The sequence below is a fragment of the Lepisosteus platostomus genome, chromosome 7 (assembly GCF_059453375.1).
Source record: "Lepisosteus platostomus isolate fLepPlt1 chromosome 7, fLepPlt1.hap1, whole genome shotgun sequence".
Classification (NCBI taxonomy): Eukaryota; Metazoa; Chordata; class Actinopteri; order Semionotiformes; family Lepisosteidae; genus Lepisosteus; species Lepisosteus platostomus.
In genome coordinates, this window is record NC_142617.1 from 4,882,569 (window position 1) to 4,905,620 (window position 23,052).

A 23,052-nucleotide genomic window follows, 5' to 3' on the forward strand; every position below is an offset into this window, starting at 1 on the left:
TTCAACATCACGACTGGGCAGCTTGTTCCAGAATGGATGTCAAAGTGGGGTCCTGACTGCTTGGTCTTTAAAGTTCCCCTTGCACTGTCTGAGCGTCATTAGCCCCAGCATCCTGGTTAAATTCCAGCAGTTCCCCAACATTCCCCCTTAATTCAATTGCCAAAGTAACTTCTGGGTCCTCCCTCATGATCTGTTGAGTGGTGCTGTGTGTCATGCAGGTGGGACTGCACTCCAGATAGTCCCCTCCTATAAAACTCTCTGGGGTCCTTTGGAATGAACTGTGGTACTGTATGTAAAGGTAAGCAATTAAATTCCCCCACTGAATCACATGCCACCTTTGAAGATTTTATGTTCCCTGTTGTCTGCGTACAGTATGGTTTTTTTTTTCAGATTATTGAAACATTCACTGCTCATTTACCCTTCCAACACCGCCTTCCTAGATGGCTGAAAGGTGATGTTTGGAATGATATGATGACCAGTGACAAGCTGGTTCACTTGGCCGGGCTGACCCAAGCTGTTCCTTTCTCCGAGGTGCTGCAGTGGACTGGTGTTGCATCCAGGGGGAGGGGGGCCACTTGCCCTCCCTCCCTACTTGCATCCGATGGTCCTGCCTAGGTTTTGCAGAGACGTACACCAGGACCCAGGGAGCATCAGTGGGCGGCTCAGGTTGGGTGAGGGGGCATGGACACGCGTGGGCCTGTGCAGTAAAATCACACATTGCTGGTAGCTGGCTCCTGCCTCACGCTCTGCACACAGAAATTGCTGTTATCTGCACCACAGGCGCAGACGCTGCCAGCCCGGCAGCCATTTCAATGTAAATCACTGATAGGGGAACATTCAACAAAAAGGCTTAATTAAATTGCTGAAAGAAAAGAGAAATCTAGCAGATGCATGGTGGAAATATGCAAAAGGCCTCCCATCTGAAGAGGCAAAGGCTCTTGTTGTTTGAAGATACCATTCTCTCTAGCCAGACAGATGATTTGCTCATACAACTGCAGCCAGATTGTGCTGCCTTTTATGTGTGTGTGCAGTTAGCCTTTGGCCCTCATTCACACCCCTGTTAAAAGCCAGCGGCTAAGTGGAAATACATGGCATTTGGATATGGACTGCAGATCAGCCTGCTTGGATGAGACAAAAGTAAATTCCTGTCCAGTTCTATCACACGACATCCCTGTCCACTTTCTGACCAGGAAGGGCATGACATTTTCAGAGTCAGATAAGGACCTAAGAACACCCATTTTAGAATACTGTATTACCAGTATTAGTTGTTGAAAATGATCTGGTTTTAAGAAGTAAGTTTTTGAAATCATTAGCACTCTTTAAATTGCACAACGTGCAATGAGATAGAGGTTCAGGGTTGAGTTAATGGTCAATTTCACTTTCGTGTATCATCTCCAGCCCTTACCATTTTGTAATGGATTATGCTACTGCAGGTCAGGAGAGTCAAAATGAATCTGTGCTCAGGAAGTGAAACTTGTGTACAGCAGGTAATTTAGGGGAGAAAAAATGTTTTTGAAAGTGAAGATCGAGGTCAATTCGTCAGCCCTTCCACTCCCAGCCTGTGAGCTGACTGCACTCGATGGCGCAGATTACATTGTGCAGACTGCAAAAATACGGTTTACAGCACTTTGTTTATGAATCCCTTATATTACAACTTAGTGGCTGTTTAAGCACAAGACTTTAATGTGCTACAGGTTAGTATCTGCACATTGTGGTTTGTTATTTGTAAAATAACACTAAAAAAAATCCTCTCACATTCACCTTTTCTTTTCAGTACAATCTTTGCAGACTAGAATTCAGTTCCTGGGCTCCCAGATTACTGTCAAATACCGCATAGAGAAGACAATACAGCCCAAATAAAAAAAAGCAGATCTTTCTACGCTATTTGTTACAGGTCAGGTGTAATGGTTTACACTCAAGCACTCAAAAAACACTCAAGATGTGTGCATTTCTTTTGCTTAGGGGTAAGTGCCCTCAAAATAGCTTCTTCATAAGTTTTTTAAAAAGGTTGCTTCATTATGTTGCTTCTCCGTTTCCTCAGTAGTCAAAAACACTTGAGTGCCGTGTGCATTTTTTTTTGCTTAAGTATAGTGTCCTCAAAATAGCAGCTGCTTTTTTTAAAATGCTTAAACGTGTTTTTGTGCATGAGTGGAACATATCATCCCGCCCTGTTCTGGTGCAGGTACCTGGATATAAAGCCTAGCGTCCTGCTAGCCAGGAGAAGAGAGAGAGAGAGGGAACGGCCCAACTCCGACAGAAGAGCTCTAGACCGTTTAATTACAGCACACTTAAATACTGCTTGGCTTTTTTCTTCTGTCTTCAAGGACTGCCCTTTTTTTTACATATATATCCTAGTGAGCGATCCCCTGCGTTCCTCCTGCCAGTCTTTCTGGAATATCTGAGCTAGTGTGGCAGAGAGCACTTGGTACAGCACAGTAAATCACAGGGATGTCTTCCAGAGGGCCCGGGTTACAAGCAAACATCTCTGCCCTCCTCTGAGTCTGTCCCAGTGGCTGTGTGTGACTGGAAGCCAGCTGGGAGTGAGCCCTCGCTGCTGTCAGAGTTTTAGTTATTCTCTGAAATATTGCTCATTTGTCAGACGGGTGACGACGGCTTTTTTTTTTTCCCTGGTGGAAAGAGAGGGAGGGGAGGCGAGGTAGCTGAAGATACTTCGCTGACCAAGTAGCTGAGCCGACTCCATTTAGAGTTTCTTTTTTCCCCCCTTCTTCCTTGTCTCGGTTGAGCCAAAAAGTCTTCTCTCTGCCACCATGGAGATGGAACGACTGGGGAATCCTGGGCCCAAGGCGGCCCCGAAGTCCAACAAGCTGCTAAAGGCAATGCTGGCCGTCTTCGTGTGCCTGTCTCTGGTCCTGCTGGCTGTGATCATCCTCGGTAAGTTTCCCAAGGCTTCTCAATGGCACACGGATATTTGTTTGTCATTACTGCCATTTCCATGTGCCTGTGTGTGTTTAAACCGACAACATGCATCCGTGGGTACTGCAATTATACCTTTGCCCAAAGAGTTAAAATTCCAAACATATGAGCATGCCCAGTGTCTAGTATACAAACTTAATAAAATGTAACATTGAGTGTCGTGGAGTGCCATCTGCTTGGGTTTGCAGCCTGGATTGAAATGTTTTTTTTTGTAATTCAGACTAGGGTATTGTATCTCAGTTATTCGTCTCTTATTCTGCAGAAAACAGGCTCAAGACAAGTTCATTAAGTACCTGCAGGTGAAAGGCACATTTTGCGTTATAGTTCTGAAATCACATCTCTATAGTTCTGTTGCACTGATTGACAATGACACAGATGTGGGGTGAAAGGGAAATGAATAATATTTTTTGCTCTGCAAAGTCTAAATGATGAATGTGGAGGAGTCCTTTGATTAAAGGTGCGTGCCCACTCAAAAGAAGGTAGACGCATCCATAAGAACAGGATCAGGAAGGCAGTCAGAAGTAATATGACGTCTCCAGCTTGCGTTAACGAGTCCAGGCAATAACACTAATCACATGTTACCTGAATCTCTCTATCGCAGAACCACTGCCAGAGAAAAAAGCATAAAAGTAAGCAAGCAAACATTTTATTATGCAGCTATGGAAACGGGCGTATGTATATATTCATTTCCATTCAATTTTGTTGTTTGAAAACAGAAGGCTGCAGCGTGTTGGTTTTCAGCTGGTGAAAATTCGAGCTGCGTTCTGCCTGGCCTCGCTGGCGAGCTGAGATCCAGTGCTGCACTGCTCTTTATGTTGATGTGAAAAGTATTTTTAAACAGCAGTTGTGCGTCTGTGACAACGTGTGGGGCTCATGCCCTGCAGCTACTGTACTAAACACAGCAAATCAACAGCACAGAAACCTCCAAAAAAATCTGTAATTACATACATTGCTGAGTGGCTTAATTTGCAAAACATAAGGTGACAAGCCTGCTTTATGGTGCCAGCACAGCAACTCTGAGTTTGTTAATGTGGTCTGTGCAAAGCGGGTCTCAGCAGCTGCTTCAGCAGGTTGGTGACATTTAAACTTCGACAACTGTGAGTTCCATGAGATCCTCTGGAAGGAGTGACCTCAGTGTAGGCCAAGAGTACAAGATCTCTGGAATGGTGAGAGTCACAGCTCGCTTGGCAGAGAGGGTCCTCAAGGCTGACCAGTCAACCTCCGATTTAAGTAATTTAGTGGAGAAGTGCCTTACAAACAGGACATCTACTGAGTCTTTCCACAGGCTGCCTTGGCCCATTGGAAGGGTACATGGGACACTCTACCGAGAGCAGAAATAGCAGGCATGGGGAAAATGTGCTATCTGGTACTGTGGTCTTGTGTGTCCTGCTGGGCTTAATACGGGAAACTAGTACTTCTAACACAGGCGTCGGGATGCTCAGGGGAATGTAAATTCCATTTAGTTGAAGGAGTCTCATGTTAATATGTTAATAAATCTTGATTTGTAATGTCAGTGATGTTATGATCTCTAGATAGGATTTAGTTATATGATTACATGAGCTAAAATCAAATTACAGGGGGGTTAATAAAGCACGCTCTGGATCTGGTCCTTGAGGAGCAAAACAGAAAATTGTAGAATATGGGTCTTCAAAATGCTCTGTTGCGAGAAGACGGAAGCCTCTTTTCATTTTTTTACTCTTTTTGCTCTGTGAAGTGTTCAGGAATGATCATTGTAACCTTCTGAACCTCAGCAGTACATTGTTTTCTTTCTCTAGCGTCTCGAGGCTCAATAAACCTTCAATCTGAAGAGTACTGCTCGACACTGGAGTGCATTGAAGCTGGTATGGACTTTCCCTTTCTTCCTCTGTCACAAAGTTTGTCTGATTTCACCAGCAGCACTTGGTCCGAAAAATAGTACTCCTTAAGCCTTCTTTCTTTTCAGATGAACTGTGGTCGTTTCCTTCAAGCGTAGAGCCGGTTATTTATTTCTTATGCAAGAAAGAATGAACTGAAGGTTCGCATTGCACTTGAGTGCTGTGCAGACTGGTCAGTCAGAGTCAAGGTGGTTACTCTTCCGCATGGCTGAAGTAAAGAGAGCTGGGCTCAGATCCTGCTGCAGGCCTTTGTTTTCGTTGTTAGTCTAAGTTCCTGAAAAAAGATGGAGGCTGTCAAAACCATTTCCCCTGTATGCTTTCTCATCTTGATACAATGCCAGTTCCAGTCTGTAGGGAACTGTTTGAAGGTCATTAAGTTAAGGACTTTTAAGATTTAAAGCATGGCATTTCACTTAAAAGAATAAGATAACTTGTAAAGATTTAAAAAGATCCAAAAAGGTATTTTTTTTAACTTGTAGAGCAGGGCTACCTAGGTCCAGGCCAAGAGATTTTGTAGTACGTCAGGGTGGTTACATGAGCTCAGTTCAGGCTTCACTGGGCTAACTGACTCTCCAGCACCGAAGCTGCTGCTGATTTACGGAGCCGCCACTCCTGCGGGTTTGTTTCCACTCGGGAGTGGGCGTGGCCGTGACTGCGCTACAAGCTGATCTGCAGTTTTTGGCCCGGTGTGGAATGGGTTGCTCATCACTGACATCTGCTTCTGCTGTTCCAGCGGGCTCCATTATCAGCAAGATGGACACCTCAGTCCCACCCTGTGCTGACTTCTACCAGTATGCCTGCGGCGGGTGGCTGCACGACAACACCATCCCAGAGGACTCCTCCAGCTACGGGATTTACCCCTGGCTCAGGCAGAACGTCGACATCAAGCTGAAAGGTGAGACAGGTCCCAGCTCAAGCTCACTGCCTCTGCTGTCTCTTCCACACGGCTGCTCTCTTGTGCGCACAGCGTAAGGGCGACCTCTGGGGACAGCTGTGCAAGTGGCGCTGGTGGACCAGTAGGGTGTGGCCTTCCCTCTGGGCCTGTTTTTCTGGACCCACGCCTCAGTAATGGTGACAGGGGACAGTATGCTATAGGAGGTGCCATCCTTTAGATGCGACTTTCAGCTGAGGTCCTGACTACTTGGTCATTTAAGACCAAGTCTTTAATGCCTTTACAGAGCTATTGTGCAGTTTGTAAGAGCAGGGAGGCTAACTGTGGTATCCCCGCCCCTGTCCACTCGGGGCTCATACAATCTGGTCTAACTAAAGTGCCCAGCCTGATCTGCTGTCTAGTGGAGACCCACTTTAGCGTGGATGAAGTGAATCTTGTACAGTATGTAAAGTACGTTGAGTTAACCAACACTTCATGAATGCAGGGTAATCATATTTTTTTAATGGGTTTGGCTTAAACTGTGAGACCTCCCCATTTGACACAGGCGCCAGTGCATCTCGTGCTCCCTGTAGCCGAGCTTCAGGCCCAGTCAGGTACCCACCTTGCTTGCAAAGTCACACCCAGGAGTTGGTCCTGCAGCACACCTGGACAGGACTGGACCAGTCTGTAGTTTTCTGTAGAAGTTCACTAGATGAACCCCCTTGGTAGCATTAAATCCATTACATTTTACCCACCCTACTGCTTTACAAGGTTGTTCCGAGCTTCACCTTGAAGGATCCTTATAGAAGGGATAGGACAACAGGTGGGTATCTCTGGGGGAACTTGTTTTTAAAGAATGTGCTGGCTGAGTGATATCTGCCAGGTTTTCAGCAGTACTCCACTGTCTGTAGAGGATGTCAGCTGTGGCTGCCCATGTCCCCCGGAACAGTGCTGTGACGTTTCAGAGTCTGTGCGCTCAACACAGAGAGGAACTGCAGTAGGAGGTTTCCGGACCGGCGCTGTATAATTACACAGCGTTCATTCGCAGTGTTTCTGTTTACTCAGCTATATATAAACACAACCATTTACGGAACGGCACAGTAATGAGGAATTGTTTAAGAGACAGAGACAGGAAGACAAGTCTCAATCACGGTTAAAGAGAACCTATGCTGTTTTCGAACTGGGATGATGTCTGCTCACAGTCTGTAAGTCAGGGAACTGAATTCTAGGTCCAGGACAGAGAAATCAAACTCGCACCCTTGAAACTTATGTTCTATTCTGGATCAAGTCTTTGTTTCAGCCAGCTGTGAATTATTAAAAAGACCTTCAACAGTGGACCGAATTGAGCAATTATTAGGGTCAATTAAGCCAATTACATAGCAGTGTGTTGTTTAGAGCACCAGAGCTCGGATGATTGATGCTTTCTTGTGCTGTTCTCTAGAGCTGCTGGAGAAACCCATAGACCCGAGAGAAATCGAAGCTATACGCAAAGCGAAGGTGCTGTATCGCTCTTGCATGAATGAAAGTAAGTGACCGGATTTCAACAGTGGTGCTGAATAGGATCTTTTACTGCAGCTTTCATTCATAACCTTTGCCTGATTTTACTGCTACATCTACTCATACCACTCATGCCAACCGCCAGCAAGACCGCCGCTGCCAGCAAGGTGACCACCCTTGTCTGCTATTGAATTTCTTTCCCTCTTCCTCCTCTTCCTCCTCCTCCCCCGCCCCAGCGGCGATCGAGATGGAGGACGCAAAGCCCCTGCTGGCCCTGCTGAGGCGGTCGGAGCTGCGCTGGCCGGTCCTGGGGGGCAGCCTGGGGCCGCAGTGGCAGTGGGAGGAGAGGCGCTTCAGCCTGGCGGACACGCTGGCGCTGCTCCGGGGCCAGCACAGCAAGTCAGTGCTGCTACGCATGTACGTGGCCCCCGACGACAAGAACTCCAACCAGTACATTATAAAGGTAATGCCCTCTTTCGCTGCCGTACTCCCAGGAGACACTGGGTCCCTCTGACGGTGGTGATAAGGCAAGCATGATGCACGGTGCAGTCGTAAATAGATAGACACTTTATTGATCCCATGAGGGAAATTGCAGAATCGTTTACTTATTAACGTAATTGGTCCCAGCGCCCGTCCTACTTGAGTCTTCAGCAGGCGAGGAATTAAACCCATAAATAAAATGCCTATCCAGTGTTGTTTTTCTGCGTTCACGTAAGGCCAACTTTATGATACGCATGCTGGCGGGCAGCAGTTCCTTTGCACACCGAGACGCCGCAGTCTCGCACAGGAAACCAGAAAAGGTCAGGCTCGCGGTTTGCTTGAGAAGGACAACGAGCGGTCAACCAGCGTGTGTTGTGTGCTTGTGCAGCTGGACCAGGCTTCCCTGTCCTTGTCCTCGAGGGAGGACTACATCACCAACACCACGGAGGCTGAACTGGTGAGTACTGCCTGTCTGTAGGACAGCTCCGCCTGCAGTCCCCGACGAGCCCTTGATTTCCAGGTACAGGTTTATGAGTGTGCATCTGGCACAGACTTGATACCACTTCACTTGAATAAGCCTGAAAAGAGCTTCAGCAAGACTTTATTACCATAAATCTGTCATATCACGGGACGTTTCTGATGTCTCCTCTTGCGTCCAAGCACCATTCTGGTACAAGTTAGAGTGGTTTGTAGAATAGTATAAGTACAGTCTTCCAGCTGTTAGGGAGTGTTCTATTCCATTGGAATAGGGGTGAGAAATCCTGCTCCTAAGGAGGTGCTGTCTGCAGGTTTTCTAGGTCTCTTCCAAGCTGCAGCAGCTGAAGAGCTGAGCCATGAGGAACCATTGTTCAGTTGGTCCTATTAAGTCAACAGTGAGCTGGTTGAGGAGTGGGACTGGAACCCTGCAGACACACAGGCACTCTGGGAGCAGGATTACTCCTCCATGAATTAGGCCGTGCGTTACTGGTCCTGAGCACTGTGACCTCCCTGGGTCTGCTCCCTTGCCCCCACAGTACCGCCAGGCCCTGCTCAAGCTGATGACTGACGTTGCTGTCATGTTGGGAGCCAATCAGTATGATGCCGCGACACAGATGAAGGACGTCCTTGAGTTTGAGATCAAGCTGGCGGAGGTGAGTGAAAAGAACGATGCAAGAAACTGCGGTCTGAAATTCTGAATACAGCTTCACTTTGATGTTGACATGCGATTGGAATGTGACCCTCTCAAAATCTGAAACTGTAGTATCAAGTTTTATATTCTTTTGCATAGTAGAATATGTTTAGGGGTGAAAAAAACAAGAGGACATGATCTGGCGAAGAAAAAAACCTCAGTATCTATTACTGTACATCCAAAATAAAACACGACGGTTCATTCACTAAGAGAAATCTTTGCTCGGCAACGAGTCACATTTGTCTCCTGCCAACTTTCGCCTGCATACGGTATGATGAAATGAGCAAGGGTGCAGCCAGAATATGTTTGAAGGGTGTCCAGCGCATCATGAGACCAGCCCATGCAATGTGAAGTTTATCTGAGGGGCCTGCAGGGAGAGGGTACATTCTGACGGGCGGGAGTGGGGCGGCTATCTCACGCTGGAAAACAGAAATGGTCTTCGCCGATTCAAACGCAATTCACCCGTCACGTGTCCTTAACAGCTGTGATGATGATTTTCCTTCAGATCCTAATCCCGTTTGAGAACAGAACCAGCGAGGCCATGTACAACAAGTACAGTCTCTCCCGGCTGCAGAGAACAGTGCCACAGGTAATGAGCTTACAGGTGACGGATCAGAAACAAAAAAAAGTGAAAGTCTTCTGGCTTTTTTCTTAAAACCAGGAGGTGAACAAGGGTGACAAATCATTTTGCTTCCTAAGGGACACTAATACAGGCATCTTAGAGACCCCCTTTCCCCAGTACACAACACATGCCTTTCGAATCCAGTTTTTTGTGTTACTAGAGTGAGGTGTTTGAGCTGGAGGCCAGCAAGGTTGAACTTTGTTGTCTTTGTTCTCTTAGTTCAACTGGCTGGAGTATATCAAAGCAGTGGTGGACACCAGGCTGTACCCTGAACTCAGGAGCCTGACTTCATCTGAGCAAGTGATTGTGCGCGTGCCCCAGTATTTCAAAGACCTCTTCAAGCTGCTGGAGACCACAGACAAAAGGTGAGGCAAGGTGCGCCCAACTAAGGGAAACTGCTCGGTAACGTTAATAAACGTGTACACCAGTACTGCTCTAGATTTCTCCTGAAGTGCACAAAGAAAGCGTTTATAAGGAAAAGAAAACACTTCAACTGCACCTGTAGGAAACACATTTTTAATTATGTCCCTGTTTCCTCTCCTGAAGATTTTCACACTTTTTACCACTGTGCTTCCACAGTATTCAAAATGCGAAACTGGAAACCGCACGTCCACACCTGCCAATTCATGTTTTAGAAATGAATGTGCTGTATTAACAGGGTGCCAGAAATGTGGTAATGGTCAGCCTCTGCTGTAGATGAATCCAAAACCCTAATCCTGATCACAGCCTGAAACACTCCCCTCAAGTTTGTAATACTTTTTACGGCAACATAAATAACATGTTCAATGGTTTATGTACAGTTATAACAGGAATCTAAACTAAAGTGTGTCAGGCATTAACTTTAGTTTTGCATTGGTTTTTAACTTTCTTTTGCTGCCCCACTGGGAACGTGTGTGCTGCAGTCAACCTTCCTGAGAAACGTTTATTGTGATATTTCACTGTACAGTATATTCCCATGGTCTAGTCAATTTATTTACTTTCTCCAAGGTTAGTATTTAAGGTTGAAAGCTGTGTCTAACAGTCACATTTCTTTCTATTTAGAAAGCTATAATGAAGAGGCTCACCCACACACTGGAATGGAAATAATGTTGTTTTTTTGTAAAAAAAAGAATAATGCTTAAACAAAAATAAATCTGGAAAGGTCATTGTTTGCTTTCTCTCTGACACATTGCTCATTACTAATTATAAAGAAAGAAGAGAATCGGGGGCACTCAGAGCCTTTTATACCAAAATATAGTCCACACCATCCATCTTGTTTTCAACAGACATAGCCACCATGGCAGGACTAAGCACAGTTAAAGTGCTTGTTATTCCTTGACCTCCCCAGTCCCCTAATTTCGTGATTTATGAATGAAATGTTTCCTTTTCCTTTTTTATTCCTCCAGACAGAGCTATGTTAATGACTCTCCGTTAGGCGGGGACTGTACAATTCCCCCAGAGCTCTGCGTGACTTTGGTGGTATGACGTTTGAGTCGTTAGGGTCAATGTCCTTCATAATGAAATAAGAGGGATCTTGTGTGAGCAGGCAGCCCACTGTACACCCCCGCCCTAATTATGTCCAGAGCTTTTCTGTCTTGCTGGGCTCAGAGTTCTCTGGGGGGTCCCAGGAGTTGCTGCCTGCCAGCTCGTTTAACTAGCTCTGGTCCTGAGCACGTGATGAGATCGAACAGCACTGCTGTCTGGGTGCCCAGCAGCCTGGGCCTCACTGTGTGCCAGGACAGTCTGAATCAGAGTTTTGCACTAAGTGGAAGCACACACATCCCTCGCTATCCCAGCACAACCAACTAGAATATTTCTGCTCGTAGGTCAAAACTTCTGAAAGTGACACCAAATTCCCATTAAAATACACATACAGTAAAAGTCCATTCCATGTGCTTGGAACTGTCCATAAAGCAGCTGAATTTAGGTACTTTCTGATGTACAGTATTTGAATAGTTGGGCAACATAAATTGCTAAGTGTACATGTATGTCACAACAGGTAGAATTTACCAACACTTCTATGTAAAGTGTAAATGTTTGGAAGTATTGTATAAGAAAAATAAAATAGTTATGGTCTCTAATGTACACACAAACAATAAATGTCAAATAATCAAAAACTTTTTTTTGTTTTTTATGTTAGTTAAGAAATCCTGTCCAAAGACAGAATATACCCAGAACCATCACATTGGTGATACTGGTACTGTGCATTTGCAGGGTGCATAGTGATAATTAAACACTTCATTGTATAAAACGGTGAAATTAGTGAATTAATATTATTGTTTTACAACTTAGTCTTTCAAAATATTATTTTACCTCGTAACTGGTATATTACTCTTAGCATTTTTGTTAAGATAGTTAAGATGACAGCAGCCAAGAGAGGTGAAAAATAAAAACTGAAGAGCAAGTTATACCCTTGGAGCTAATATTCATGGCAGAAGTTCACACGTTTAAACTAAATAGGCAGGAACATGTATTACTAATTTTAACGAGTACTCGCAAGTAAAGTGCTAGTTTAACCAGGGATGAGTGTATGTTAGTCTACTTATTCGTACCAGCTATAACTGAATATGTACAGAAAGATGTTGATATAACAATATTTGACATCATGCTTGTGAAAATCTACTGTATAAACTTTTTGTGCACACTTTATACTGTCAGATACATTTCAGTTGCATTAAATCCTGTGTATAAAATGCATGGGCTGCAGCATGTGTTGGGGAATCTCTTCGTTCTGCTTCCCTGACTCCACTTTGGGTCTGAACGAGCTAAATAATACATTATGTAAGAGCTGCACCACCTTTAGCAGTGTAATGGCTCCTGCAGGTCTTGGAGCCTAACCAGCTCTCCTTGTGATTGAGCACGCCAGCCAGTACAGCTCCTTGCGTGGCCGTGCTGCCTGGTCTGGTGGCAAGGTCAATCCACTGTGCTGGATGTGGGCTGCGTGTAACAGACTCAAGCCTCTCAGCCACATCACACATCAGGGCTTGTACAGAGCGCGTTTATGTTCATATGGACCGCCCTGGCTGAGTGTTATCTGCTCAGCTTCCTGACAACTCTTCTGCATTGATTATCAGCCTCAGGCCACACATGTGGCACTAGTCTAGAAATCACGACTAGCAAATGAGGGTGCGTTGTCAGAATAAAGTTTTAGTAGATATACACTTAAGGGGTGTTAATATAAACCGAGACTCTGTAGATATTCAGTAGTTATGAGGGTTAGTGTAAATCTGTCACGGTCATTAATATTAATGGCTGCATTAATAAGGTTCTACATAACTTCAATATATAGTAACAATCATTTATATTTCTTTTAAAACCCTTTGTATTATAATTTCATCTGAAATGCTACTAGACCAACAACAGGTAATGGTAATTTCTGCTCCTTCTCTTAATTTGTATGATGTTTGTCTTGGAGTTCGTCATAGTTGATAACGTGCCCACGTCAAAGTGATTCATTCTCTGACTGACGTCAATAAAGCAGTAATCTGTAAATTATTCTAAATCCCTAAATTTAAGACTGTATTGTTTTAGGACTGTTGAACCTAACATTTTTTGTTTTCTCAGTGACTTTACTGCAGGACTGCTGCACTGAATTACTGCAGTTGTCCTCTCTGTGACTTTACTGCAGGACCGTTTCACTGAATTACTTAATTTGTCTTCTCTGTGACTTTACTGCAGGACTGTTGCTAACTACATCATGTGGGCAACCGTCTACTCCAGGATAACAACCCTCAGCAGACGGTTCCTCTACAGATATCTGGATTTCGCCAGGGTAAGTATGGAAAATATGCAGCTAAGTGACCCACCTCCTGCTCACTGAACAGGCTGGAGGAGTGGGGCACGCTACCAGTGTGTTCTTTTTTTTGAAAGGATGTTTTTGTTCAAAACACAGTGCACAGGGAAACAGCGTCACAGTGCACATCCTGCTGTGATGCTTGCAGATTCAAAATGGAATGTTAAAGATGAAAACGATGTTGCTTTATACAATGATGATGTGTTTCAGAATGTTTCTGTCCTGGTTCCCTGTTCAGGTGACCACTGGGACTACGTCTTTAACGCCACGCTGGGACAAGTGTGTGAATTATGTGGAAAGCACTCTTATATACGCCACTGGCCGAATGTTTGTGGATGAGCATTTTCAAGAAGACAAGAAACTCATGGTAACTCTTTCCCCTTTGATTCTGCCACATTAAGTATTTCCCCAAATCTCCCATTTGCTTATCATGTTGAACAGGATTACCGGGGGGAAGAACACCATACATTTACAGCGTCAGCCAACATGAGACAGAGTTCAGTAATACAGCATGAGGAATCAAAAGGGATTCTGTTTATAAGCATGTTGCAGGATAAATACTCCCATATTACAACTATTGTAACACTATATTACTATATGCCTATATATATATCAGTGGTATTATTATAGCTGTATGTTTATCACACGGACATTTTAAATAATACTAACAGAGTAAAAATTGAAAAAGCAGACACAAAGTATAGCAGAGTATATTCACTCTTCTTTGCTTTCTGTCATTTAAAAATTTGCAACTGGTCAGAAATGTGCAGAGATGTTTTGCACTGAAGACCCCCTAGTGGCAGAGTCTAGGATTATGGCTGCCAGCAAGCAGTCCCAGTCCCAACCTTAGCTAGAGGGGTTGAGGAGATAAAGTGGGGGAAGAGCTCGATCAGGTCAACTGAGAGATCTACGCAACAGTGTGATTTTTGGTTAGGAGTCTGGGAGCTCCATGGTTAGGGTATTCCAGCTCCTGGTTCTCAGGATCCAAAATTCATGAGGTTATCTGTGTCTCTTTAAATCATGAACAACTAAAGAATGTAGAGAAGCAACAGACTGGTTTAGCTAAAGCTCATTGTAACTTGAACAGGCATGTAAGGCCTGCTGGATTTGAGAACCCAAGCCATCAGCGCCTTGATCCTATCATCATTTGAACTTGTTAGTGTTCCAGAGATAGGAGCATACGATAGACTCAGAGGATGCATGTAATGAGCATTCTCCGCATTGAACTGTGAATTCTGTTTTTTTTTTCTTTGTGATCAAGAACTTCCTGATGTTTGGGCCTAGGTAATGCTGCCCTCTTCTGGTCAGCACTGGTACTGGCAGGAATTGCCCAGAGAGACTTGGAGAGCTTGAAAACGGGCAGCTGTATTCTCCTAGACCCCGAATCACTCAGTGAGGGATCTGAATAGTGCAGACAGACAAAACCCGTGCTGCAAATATGGCCACTTGCTGCTGATACATGACTATTACAATCTTAATCGTCATCATAATTCACGTTTTCTTTCATGTTTCATTTGCAATATTCTGAAAATTCGTTCATAGAAATATGAGCTGCAGAAAACGAATAACGAATAAAGAAAGAAAATATCATAAAATGGGATCCTTCTCTCTACAGATGGAGGAGCTGACGGAGGGGATCCGCTGGGCTTTCATTGACATGCTGGAGAAAGAGAATGACTGGATGGACAGGGAGACGAAGAATAAAGCTAAAGAGAAGGTAAGACGCTGTTTCTGGCTGCTTGCTGTCCTGAAACAGGCGCTGAACGGACTTCGTGCGGTGGCTGACCAGTGCAGCCCCTGCTCCCGGTGGTCTGACTGATTAAAGACAAATGAAACTTGGAAAAAAGAAGAAGCAACTAAAAAAAAACCAAGTATCATATTCCTGGTACTGAGTGAATGCGAGAGAATATCTTGCAGGTCTTCACTGGTTTCAAATACTTTAAAATGAGGCTTCTAGTGTGGTTTAAAATTGGTTACTGGCAGAAACTTGGTCTCTGTTGGACAGGCTTTGCAAGAAAGCAAGAACTCTGTGACTGCAATGCTCTAATTATGGTACTAATTAGAAACCAAAACATGAAACGTGTCTGAGCCACTTATTAAGATAAAGGGAAAACTAGGTGACCCCGTTGCCCTCTGGGAAATTGGTGTGACATGTGTGAGATAAGAAAGCTGTTCCTAATCTTTACATGAAGCATTCGTTCATGGCTCCCGGTGCCAGATTATTCTCCGCCCTTGCGTTCGAGAGGGATTTCTTTCTTTGCTTGACTTTTCTCTGAATGATCGGATTTTCCCATCCTTTCTCAACAGGCTTATGCAGTCCTGGCAAAAGTCGGCTACCCGGATTTCATCATGAACAACACCTACATCAACGAAGACCTCAAGATGGTGTGTGTGTGTGTGTGGTTGCGAATGTTGAGTGAGCAGCTCTGAATGTTTGAAAAGACGGCGTGCTCTGGGCTGGGTATCTGCTGTAAACGGGTTTCGAGGGCTGATGTGTTTTCCCTCTTGCAGCTGGAATTTTCCGAGAAAGACTACTTTGGGAACGTGCTGCAGACTCTTCAGTACATAGCGCAGTCCGACATTGGCTGGCTGCGCAAGAGCGTTCCCCGAACACAGTGAGTGCGGAACGGAATGAGTTTATTGACTCTGGGCAGTGGGGGAGCTCTGATTCTGCTGTTAGCCACTTCATCTCCGCTGGGATCCAGGCTATTGAGCTGGAACGTTTGTGCGTTTTCATTTACACACGTGGGAGAAAATAGGTTTCCCCTCTTGTGGAACGTGCATGTATTTTTCAGTGCATGCTGCCCAGAGGTACTTTGGTCCTGACTGCCTGGCACAAGCCAGCGGTGCCAACTTTAAGCGGCAGATTTTTTTTAATTGCCAGAGAGGGAGGATGACTGCTGATGGAGCCGACACTCCAAAAAGTTTCAACCTTCAGAAGTTAACGAAAGCTTTGAATGTGACCTCACCCAAACCACCTTTTTGATAACCACCCAAGGTGAAGTAAGGGCGAGATAAATTGATGCATCAAATGATTACCCTGAGAAACGTCAACTGTACTGAATAAACAGTGAAGGCTTCCAGAATGAATTTAAAAGGATGATTTACTATTCAGGATGGCATTTCAACATCTGTAGTCATCCTGTTCATCGGGGAAGCAGACAAAGGAGTTTGATTTCTCATTGTTTCTGCCATAACAAAAGCTAGACAATGCCAAGAGCTATAAGGTCAAAGTTATTCCAGGAAGAGAAAATTGATTTTTTTTTATTTTATTGGACTTTCGAATGAGCTGTTACTAACTCATCTTCCAATACGATTGATAAAATGCAAATAAAAAGCAGCCAGATTAAACTGCCAACAAGTCTGAATCCTAGCACATGACCCATAGATGCTAAAAGCCATTTACCTTCTGTTACATGATCTACAGGAAATTCTTTCACCACAGCCTCCTTTCATGCAAAAGCAGTGCAAAATGACAAAAGTAAAATGTAGGTGGTCACAGCTCAGAGACTCTTTACAGATGTTAATATATTCTAAGGCTACATAAGATGCAGACACGTTAAGGAATAAATTCCTTTTTTTTTTCTTCACAGATGGTTCACTAATCCTACTACTGTGAATGCCTTCTACAGCTCTACCACTAATCAGATTCGTAAGGGCTTTTGATATTTTTATATGCTGTGTTAAAAAAAGCTTCAGAAAACACAAGCATGCTACTATTCATTATGTTACAGCTTCGGTTGTTCAAAACCTGTCTGACTGGCAACCGTGAAACAAGCCTTTGAATTCACCCTAGACAAATCTCACTGCCTGCTGAGTTTCAGCAGCAGCTCTTCCAGTATGAAAACTACTCTTCAAGATAGATGTTAATTAAAATCTGTGGGCCTCCTGAATTTTTCTCACCTAAGATTTGTCTGAAAACCTCACTGTATCAATTGGCTCTTGTGTTCTCCTGAGTGAAAGCAAGATTTGTATTTAAAGTGTCTTTTCCAGAAGTAGCTCAAACTGGTCTCTTACGGATGGAATCCACACTGCTATCTGGCACGGGTGAAAGCAGTCACTCGCTTATAGCTGTAACCACAAAAAAAAGATATTCATGACTCAAGTCAGGTGTGATACATGCCGACTCATAAAGATCCATAATCAAGGAAGCTTGATTCTGTACCATAACACCGCAAAACAACACACAATGGTAGTGTATTACAAGCAAATGATTTAGCTACTTACAGTATATACACACACACTCAACAGATTTATTCAAAGACTTTTTAAGATATTCACTTCACTGTGTGTAAGATTTAATCTGTGCAGCTGAAACTGACAAAATACATGTATCAATGGCAAACCAATAGTTTTCAATAAGCTGTACCCACACTGGATAGTACTGACGGAATATACAAGAGCTGGATAAATAATCACGCAATAGCAAACCTTGTTACCTAATTGGCATAATACTCCTCTGTGCATCTTGTAGCAGGGCCACACTGATCACTGCAGCACTGTGGGATACGTGTCGCCTGGGGAGCTCTTGCTGGCTCCTGGACATCTGTTACCTCTCTTTATTAAAATGGGATTAATGCATCTTCCTGTTATTCGGCTGTTTGGTGCAGAGTGGTTGTATGGTAATAAACACCATTGTTGGTTTTGCAGGCTTCCCAGCTGGAGAGCTGCAGAAGCCTTTCTTCTGGGGTTTGAAGTATCCTCGGTAAGACATCCTTTACTGGGTGAACGCCATTACCTGGCATATTGACTGCATGTAGCCCCATGAGGATTTATGTCACGAACTGCGAGAATTAAGAACTGTGTAAGCTGCAATATGATGCAACTCATTACAGGGGATAATGTGCATGACATTTAATCGTTTTTCATCTACTGTACTGTTAGGCTCCTTCTTGTCGGTGCATCGTAGTAATTTGAATTCACTGCCTATCTGAACTCTCTGCTTGATGAAGAGATCATTATTGGCACCAGACATCCCAAAATATAAAGACAGATTGAAATGTACATATACTGTATATACACACACAATCATAGTTTGGCATGACTTGTAAATAAACTACAGTAGGTGTTTTTTTGGCAGTTTAAAGACGTTTTGCTGTTTTTAATACAACTCCTTTTATGTTACACATTGAACATTGGACTGGGCACTGGGGTGGTGTTCCAAGGCTCCATTTCATCCTCCAGCCCTGTCATCTGCATTCACAGGTCCCTCAGCTACGGTGCCATTGGAGTCATCGTTGGGCACGAGCTCACACATGGATTTGATAATAATGGTAAGGGTCCTCAAATTTCAGATGTCAAGAAAATGATTCAGTTCATAACCAATGTATTTTGTTGCCTGGGTCTGCTCCCTGCATACCTGTTCAGAAACGTGTGCCGAGCAAAGCGCACAAACTAAGGCACCTCCCTCTTGATGGGCCCTTAATTATCCAGTAAATAATTATAAATTTAAGAAAATCTTCAATCCATACAGAATTCTTGTAAAGTACCAACTGCAAATAAAATGTATACACAACGCACATATTGCGGTACTGTACACAGCAAATGCTAATTTCTTTAGCTTCCCTAAGAAATTCCCACTGAATGTGTTTCCATAAATCAGGGATTATGTGAATATACATCATAGAAAATAATTAACACTTGCTTTTGTCGTCTTGTACTGCTATTGCTAGGGCGCAAGTATGATAAAGATGGGAATTTGGATCAGTGGTGGACTGACGCATCTACTGCCAATTTCAACAAGAAGACGCAGTGCATGGTGGAGCAGTACAATGATTACTACTGGAAGGAAGCTGGCATGAATGTGCGTACTGAGCTTCTTAATTAAAGTCTGCCCCGAACGCGCACGCGGCTCTGTGGTGTCCTCGTCGGGACACTGCCGCCGCATCACTTTTCCAGTCACAGTTCTGTCTCGTCACCCGAGTGTGTTCCTGGCAGCACGGCGCTTTACACAGGGGGAGACATGAAATACTCCAGGGGCTCCCTGGGGCTCATTTTTCCCCTTATGTGTGTGGTGGTCTGGCTGTTTTTCAGTACAGACTAGAAATTGCGTGGATAAGACCACAGGGCGCCGAGTCCTGTGTGTTACAATGCTTGTGTAATAGTGGACATCACACTGTACATGTGTTATTTTCCAGGGTACTGGACTGAGTGTTATTTTTAGTTCCCCATGAAGCCGCTGGATGTAGAAAGAATTACACATACAGCAGACTGTTCCTTTTAAGTCCCTTGTGCCTGGAGGGAACAAACTTTACAATAGATTTCTACAGCTGATGAAGTAGAAGGTCCCAGTAGATCACAGAGTAAACTCCACAACTGCAGACTCACTCCAAGTGCAAATATTAATATGGGGAACTGAATTTATCAGACTAAGATTGATGAAACTACAAACATGAGCATGATTCTACCCTAAGTGCTGCAAAATTATACTCATTATACTCCATTTCATTCCCAAACAGCTTTAAAGTTTTTAATGACAAAATGTACATTCTTTAAAAAAAAAAATATTGAAGAAGATAGCGTTACCTGGTGCTGTATTTCTCCCTTTTTATACAGGATTCCCTGTGCTGCACACCATGATGGAGACTTTTGAATAGCATGTTGTTGTTTTTTCAGGTGAGAGGCAAAAGAACTCTGGCAGAGAACATAGCAGACAACGGGGGAATTCGGCAAGCCTTCAGGGTACTGGATTGAGCTAAACTATAAATCTGCCCACGATGAATAAAGTCACACATGCATCAGGCCTGCGGTGACCACACCTAGAACCCCAACTGACAGAGTTTTGTCCTGAACCATGATTAATGGTAATATTGGCATCGCTGCAGAAGAAAAGATCACAGGTTTTGCTTTTTTTTAAAAAAAATTATTGCAGAAAGAATACAAACTGGAAACCCTTTACAGTTAAGAGGTCCCTGCTTTAGTTTTCAATCATTTAGTAGATGGGATCCATTATCATCTTCTTAACGCATAAACCTTGATCAAACATCCAGTAGAGAACATGGGTGATGATGCACAATGATCCTCGTGAAAGACAGACACTGTCCCACGTCAGGACTGTCAGTGCATGTCTAGAATCTGGAGCTCCAGCAGAATTCATCATGTGCTCCCGCCCCGGCAGCACGCTTTGCAGTGTGGTTGTGTTTCTGTCTTGCAGGCCTACAGGAAGTGGGTCAACGAAGAGAGATCTGGTAAGGAGGAGCCCCTGCTGCCTGGCGTGGGCCTTACAAACAACCAGCTCTTCTTCCTCAGCTATGCACACGTAAGCTCAGACGTCTTCCTCAGCTGGCCGGTGTGATTGCACCCCTCTCCCAAAGGCAAGGCGGTGACCGGAGGGTGTCTGGGGGTTGTGTCTTCCAGGTCCGCTGCAACGCCTACAGGCGCGAGGCAGCCAGAGACCAGATCCAGAGTGGTGCTCACAGCCCTCCAAAGTACAGGTAAGGAGCCCAGATTCCCCAGTGGCTGCTGTGCGGCGCGTGAGAAACTGCGTGAAATGGAGAAGGCCTTCTGACCGCACTGCACTCTCCCAGCTCCGAGCGTCAGGGATTTTTCGTCTGACAGTTTCTCGAAAGGTCACCCAGACTCTGGGAGGTCCCCCTCTTGTCTCGCATGCCAGTCAACCAACTCTGGGTTCAGCTGTGCTTCTACTGTGACGTTCAATGTGATTTATCTCTACGCAATTCTCAGAGGCTTGGCTTGACTCATTTCCAGTTAAAACCGACACTTGAACTACTGTTGCTTTAATTTCACAATTTATTGTATTTTTGTCTGACTCGATTGTTGACTCTTCGACTGGTGCCAGTACTTTACTGATCTTAATCCATTTTGTTTGTTTTGTTTCCTTCTTTAAGAGTAATTGGGGCGATGAGTAACTATGAGGAGTTCAGGAAAGCCTTCAACTGCCCAGAAACTTCTTTGATGAACAGGGGCTCCCGGTCCTGTCGAGTCTGGTAGCATGCTGACTTCGCCAGCCAGCGACCACCAAAGCAACTCGGACAACTACCTTAGAATTTCACTCAGCAACGCACTGAGTTTGAACTTCCCGAGCAAATGTCTTGATTTTAAAATCTTGGTTATGACCTTAGGCACTTGTGTGCGTAACTAATCTAAAAGAACAGGTCCATAAACACTGTAGTGTAGTTTAGTGTTTTTTCTATGGGGTGTTGTACATTTTATCGTGGTTTCTGATGGCATGTCTTTATTTTTATTATTTTTGTATGCAATGTCCAAATTGTGTTGCTGCCATTGATAGCAGATTTTTTTTGCTGCAATAATGTGATACAGGCCCTTCATTTGTTGCATTGAAAATCTCTTTGTAAATATATCCACCTGGTACAACTTACGGCTGGAAATACAAACTATAAATAAATCCATTGAACAGTGGCACAGAAAAACCTTCCTTTAATGTTTTCCAAAGAAACATCTAGAAAAAAATGTTATGACCTGCTGTACACTTTCACAAAACAATTCTTACTGCAAGACAGCTGGGACTTCCAAGCCAATGATGGGATGTGTAAAAATAAATTGTGTAGGTGTACCCTGCATGTTCAGTGGAAGTGTCAGGTCTCACCTGTGTGATCACACCTACATGCTGTTAAAAGCATGTGAGATTGCCTAGTCCTTGTTCACAGGTGTGAAATGACTCAAGACTCACTGTCCCCAGGAATGTAAAGCTCTTCCATTTCCAGGGGGTCTGAGTTTTGGAGATTAGTGAAGATGATTCTTTTCGAAAGACACAAGAAGTCCTTTCCGTCCATGGTCTGACGAGGCCTGCTTTGCACGATTTCAGACCAAGAATACTTTCCTTTATTTGCAGATACTTTGCCATGCAATGTAAAACATCCAGTCTCAAAAAGCGTTTCAACTTTTGCCTGCAGATTGATCTTGTAAATGCCGTTTTCGAATCCCTCTGCATCGGTTTGTAACGACCAACTTTCGTGTAACTGTGATTTATTACAAGTTAACAAAGCAGACAGCTGGTCTATATCTGGTTCCTGTGTTGATCTTGCTCATGTTTCTTCCATTGATCACGGAGTTCATTAAATGCCAACCCCAGTGAAGTGGAAGTTCACATACAGTACCTGAAAAACTTGTCAAATAAAAACCTTAAATTAGCTTTCGTAGAATTCATCAAAAATAAAAATCATGGTGGAGACTAAAAACCAGAAGAATCCATTCTTCATTCTGCAAAGAAACAGAGAAAGGGCCACCGTAAACTTTTAAGGACACTTCCAAGTGTAGCAAATGCTTTCATTTCCCGCTTCTTCAGGAACAAACACCCTTATTTTTTGTGAATTGAACATCCTTTTGTAGGGCCAAGATGAAGTTGAGCTTACAGCTTCTCCTTCACCAGAATTTCAGCTGCAGTGTTTCAGAATGGACAGTAGAGGGCAGTACATGAAGGAATAAACACCAATGCATAGCCCAGATTCATTATCATAAGGCTAACAAATGTTACCTGGCATAGTCACTGGTCTCCTTTCACACAACAGGAGGGAGGAAAAGTATGTTTATAGTTATGGGTACACCAAAACCTCCTCCAGTGAGGATTTGACCCACATTGTTGTACAGAAAAAAAAAAATCAATGGAAACAAATCTGCCCAACATGAAAATTTGATGTATGGTCTCCTGTCATCTGCCAACCAAAATAATATTTACTATTTGTAAAAGTGCTCTAAAATCTTCTAGTAATGACGCCAACACTCCCACACAAGTCCTCTCTCTGTCTCCTGCGCACTGTTTTTTAAGTTTTTGAGCTTCTTGTCGGTCAACACCCTTCCAAACCCACTAGGCATCAATTCGCAAGGCCCCCCGCTAGTGATAGTGGTCCTGTAGAG

The 23,052-nt window shown here is 43.9% G+C and overlaps 1 protein-coding gene and 1 long non-coding RNA gene across 6 annotated transcripts in view; one reads left to right on the top strand and one right to left on the bottom strand.

Annotated features, from left to right (window-relative positions):
• The first annotated feature begins 2,147 nt into the window (after window positions 1-2,147).
• Window positions 2,148-21,608, top strand: phex (phosphate regulating endopeptidase homolog, X-linked). Of its 2 annotated transcripts, XM_088638718.1 has the most exons (22): window positions 2,148-2,892; window positions 4,710-4,775; window positions 5,542-5,703; window positions 7,121-7,204; window positions 7,413-7,639; window positions 8,045-8,113; window positions 8,670-8,786; window positions 9,330-9,413; window positions 9,666-9,811; window positions 13,104-13,197; window positions 13,457-13,585; window positions 14,834-14,935; window positions 15,526-15,603; window positions 15,730-15,833; window positions 16,812-16,870; window positions 17,869-17,923; window positions 18,424-18,491; window positions 18,891-19,021; window positions 19,834-19,899; window positions 20,372-20,476; window positions 20,575-20,651; window positions 21,066-21,608. In XM_088638718.1, exons 1-22 carry the CDS (start codon window positions 2,769-2,771, stop codon window positions 21,166-21,168), a joined length of 2,250 nt encoding a protein of 749 aa, XP_088494844.1. In that variant the 5' UTR covers window positions 2,148-2,768; the 3' UTR covers window positions 21,169-21,608. The 2 variants fall into 2 exon arrangements, with proteins under 2 accessions (XP_088494844.1, XP_088494845.1); XM_088638719.1 differs by lacking the exons at window positions 2,148-2,892; window positions 4,710-4,775; window positions 5,542-5,703 and adding an exon at window positions 6,792-6,884.
• The window catches only part of LOC148657958 (uncharacterized), a 34,031-nt gene continuing 32,577 nt past the window's right edge, over window positions 21,599-23,052 (bottom strand). For all 4 annotated transcript variants that reach the window (XR_015940003.1, XR_015940004.1, XR_015940005.1 and 1 more), the window contains one exon: window positions 21,599-22,398. This is a non-coding gene — a long non-coding RNA (uncharacterized LOC148657958). The remainder of the gene's footprint in view (window positions 22,399-23,052) is intronic.